This window comes from Humulus lupulus, chromosome 7, assembly GCF_963169125.1.
Source record: "Humulus lupulus chromosome 7, drHumLupu1.1, whole genome shotgun sequence".
Taxonomy (NCBI): domain Eukaryota; kingdom Viridiplantae; phylum Streptophyta; class Magnoliopsida; order Rosales; family Cannabaceae; genus Humulus; species Humulus lupulus.
In genome coordinates this window covers 94,380,219-94,383,793 of record NC_084799.1, presented here as the reverse complement: position 1 = coordinate 94,383,793, position 3,575 = coordinate 94,380,219, and the positions used below count along the sequence as shown (strand labels likewise).

At 37.0% G+C, this 3,575-nt stretch overlaps 1 protein-coding gene across 1 annotated transcript; it reads left to right on the top strand.

The window, feature by feature from the left end:
- Nucleotides 1–374: 374 nt before the first annotated feature.
- LOC133791980 (uncharacterized) lies at nucleotides 375–2,108 on the top strand. Its single transcript, XM_062229890.1, has one exon. It carries the CDS (start codon nucleotides 375–377, stop codon nucleotides 2,106–2,108), a length of 1,734 nt encoding a protein of 577 aa, XP_062085874.1.
- The last annotated feature ends 1,467 nt before the right edge of the window (nucleotides 2,109–3,575 follow it).

The following is a 3,575-nucleotide window of genomic DNA, read 5'->3' as shown; positions in this document are numbered from 1 at the left end:
TTGTACCTTGTTTAGAATTTTTGATAAAAAAAAAATGGGGAAAATGTCAATAAGAAGATCGTGTGGGTTTTTTTTTTTGGTTACCTTTTTTGTATTGTCTTTTTCCTTCTATAACATAAAAAAAGGGTAAGGTTCTATGTGGATCGTGTGTCTTCAAGATTGTTTCCTTTTCTTGTTTAATTAAAACAATTTTTTAATAAAAAAGGGAAACCTCTTTTTGCCGTGGTTATTCATTTTGGGTAAGTAAGATATTTAAAAAGGCATGCCATTACCCTATTTCTTCTCACCCACGATTTCACTCAGTTATCTCTTCTCCTTCTATATTTTTTTTCTCTCATTTTCTTGTAAGTGTTTTTGTTTTTCAGAGAAAAAAAATGGTAAGAACTCGTGGTGCTTCCTCCAAGAAGATCCCTGTTTCTCAATCCCGAAAGGTGCCATCTCCTTCGCCTCCTCTGTCTATGTCAACGGCGCCTCTTTCTGTTCCAGCAGCTCCCTCATCTGATGGAAAGTCATGCAAATCCAAGGCTCGCAAGAAGGTGTTTTCGCTCTCTCATGAACACCCTATGGTGTTTCCAGATATCTCTGCTGACATTGTTGCACCACCATCTGAAGTGGTGGTGCCCTCTCGAGCCAAGGACCATTCTCCTCTTCCTTTTGATTCGTCTTTGGAGGCTAGGGCAAAATCGAAATCTGTTTCATCCTCTTCCAAAGCGGCTGCTGCTGGGTTGCTCAAATTGCCTTTGAAGCCGAGTCCGTCCAAGAAAAATTCTGTGACTCCCAAAAGGAAATTGGGGTTGGACGCGTCTCTTTCTCCCTTGTCTGCTGCCAAGAAAAAATTGAAAGCTCATCCCCCTTCACTGTCTTCCTCCGAATCTGATCCTAAGGAAGAGAAGTCAAAATCTGAAGCAACCCATGATACCACATTGTCTGATGAAACGGTTCCTGACAATGCAGAATCAGAGGCTGAGTCTGATGAGCCAGAAAAAGAAGACATTGTCCCCTCTGAACAAGAAGCCGAATCTGACTTAGACCAAATTGCATCTCCTTTGACATCCAAAGCTAAAGGGAAGAAACCTATTTCTGGTTCTACTCCTTCTCCAAAACGTTCAGGTGTAAATTTCAAACCTTATTCTTCCATTTTTTGCTATAATGATAATGCACGTGATATGGTTCTATATGCTCAAAGGAAATTTATCATTGAAAGAAATTATGTCTTGAGTGATCATCGTCCTTTTGGTGTGCTAACAATGCTTCAAGATCGACAATGGACAGGTTCTTTGGTTAAATTCTCTGGTTTTGTGGATAGAATAGTCAAGGAATTCTATGCCAATCTTACTAATGAAATTATTGAACCTTCATCTCCTCTGTATAACAAAGTGTTTGTTAGGGGCCATTGGTTCTCTTTTTCTCCTCAAGACATTGCTCTTGCTTTGCATCTTCCCCTTGATGTCGAGGATGATGTAGATGGTGCTTCTCTTGACAAGGACATGGTTATCACTGAGTTGGTAGGTCAAAAAATGGTATGGCCATCTAATACAGTCATCTCAGTCTCCAATCTCACCTACACTTATGCTGTCCTCCATAAGTTTGCCACAACAAATTGGAAGCCCACTTCTCACACCGCCACTATCTCTTTTGATATGGCATCATTTTTGTACAAGGTGGGGACCGGTCTTGGTATAAATTTGGCTTCAGTTATTCATGATCAAATCATTGGGTTTCGCAAAGGTAACAGGAAAAACTTGAATCTTCCTTTTCCTCATGTTATTTATAAAGTGTTGAGTATGCAGAAAAAAGATCTCCAACGTGATCAAGAAGACTTGGTGGCACCCACTACTGCTGCTTCCTACAAGGCCTCTGCCCCTCCTACTGAAGCCACTGCTGCTCCGTCCTCCAAGAAAGTCAAGCCCCAATCCCTGAAGATTGCCTCGGATGACATTCCTCATGCCTCCTCCATTGTTACCACAGATTCAGGACTTGTTGCAACCGAAATAGCTGCTGTTCGAGCCTCTGTTGATTCTTTGACTGCTCGAGTGATGTCACTTGAAGGATTGCAACGTTCTGTGTTTGAGGCTGTTCAATCTCTGTCCAAAGATCCAGTTGTTTAGTTTTATTTTAGGTTTTGTCCATTAAACATTGATACTTTTTTTTGTTTTATGGTTCTTTGGCTTCTTTGAAAGACACAAAGGGGGAGAGTAGTACTATTTCAAAAACCTGGTTGTTTGTTGTTTTGTTTAACTCTGGACCTTCTTATTTTGAGGGGGAGTTAAGTCTAGTTTATTTACATGTTTGTTATAAGTTAATGCATGTTTGCAGGGGGAGTTCTTTCTCTTTACTTATCACTAACATTTGTGTTGCAGGTTTTTGAATCAATTTTCTCTATCAAATTGCCAAAGGGGGAGATTGTAAAATCCTTTATTGACATATTTGACAATAATGACAAAATTAATTAAAAGAGTATTTTCGAAATTGGTAGTTTCCTGTTTTGTAATATTTTGGTACATTTCGAAAATAGTTAGTTTCCTGTTTTGTGTGATATAAATCAGATTATTCTATATATGATTATAAAATAAATATTTAATTTCCTCTAAAAGAATATCTTTTCTTGAAATTGGTTTATATGGAAATTATTAGTATTTATTTTCATTTATCTGATTTGGTTGCCCAAAAATCGTGCACAGCTTGCAGTAATAAAGGATATATTGTTTCCTTATTTATTTAAGGAAACTGGGTTGAAAAACTGTCCAGGTTCAATGAATCTGTTTGATCGGATTGCAAGTCTGTTTGAACAGATTTTGACTTTCCTGTTTTGGAAGATTTTCCATTTATTGGCTGTTTGATTTCTGATTTGTTTTCCACGACCTAAAGGGATTCTAAAAAGTATATAATCATCCTTAGGTCGTTGGTTTTTGATTATCTCTCTTGGTGTATTATTTTCCAAATATTTTTCAAGTTTTAGAGAGACTTTTTATTATGTGAAGAACTTGAGTCCAGGAAGTTCTTAGTGGTTTATTACAGTGTACTTCTGTATTATTTTCTTTGTGTTAATTGTGCAGGTTGAACACACTTGGACATTGGTCATCAAGCTTCGGGAGAAGTCTTGTTCGTGAGTCACTTTTCGGGAGGAAAAATGCAAGTGTTATGATTTGAAGGGAGTTCAAGATCTTAGCACTTCAGAAATTTGATTAGGAGTTTAGATTACAACAGTTGCGACAAATTCAAGAGGGAGTCTTTATTTGTATAAGTCAATTTGGTTTTGTAATCATTTAAATATTCTTCTAATAAATTTCATTCTCTGGGCGTGGCCTCGTGGACTAGTAGCAATCTGCAAAGATTGCTGATACCACGTAAAAATTCGTGTGTTCTTTACTTTATGTTCGTTTTTATCTTCTGGTCACAAACTGTTTAAGCATATCTGGTTTCTGTTCAAACAGTCTTGGTATCTGTTTAAACATTTCTGTAACAGTTCAACAATTAATTATTTAATTTAAATAATTAAGTTGGTAATCATAAAAAAATGGAATTTCAAGTTATTTGTTGTATAACCCTCTAATCTTATGAGTTTGTTGCACATA

What these genes read in the sequence shown, in the direction of transcription:
- LOC133791980 (XM_062229890.1), top strand. Translation starts at nt 375, where the DNA reads ATGGTAAGAACTCGTGGTGCTTCCTCCAAGAAGATCCCTGTTTCTCAA.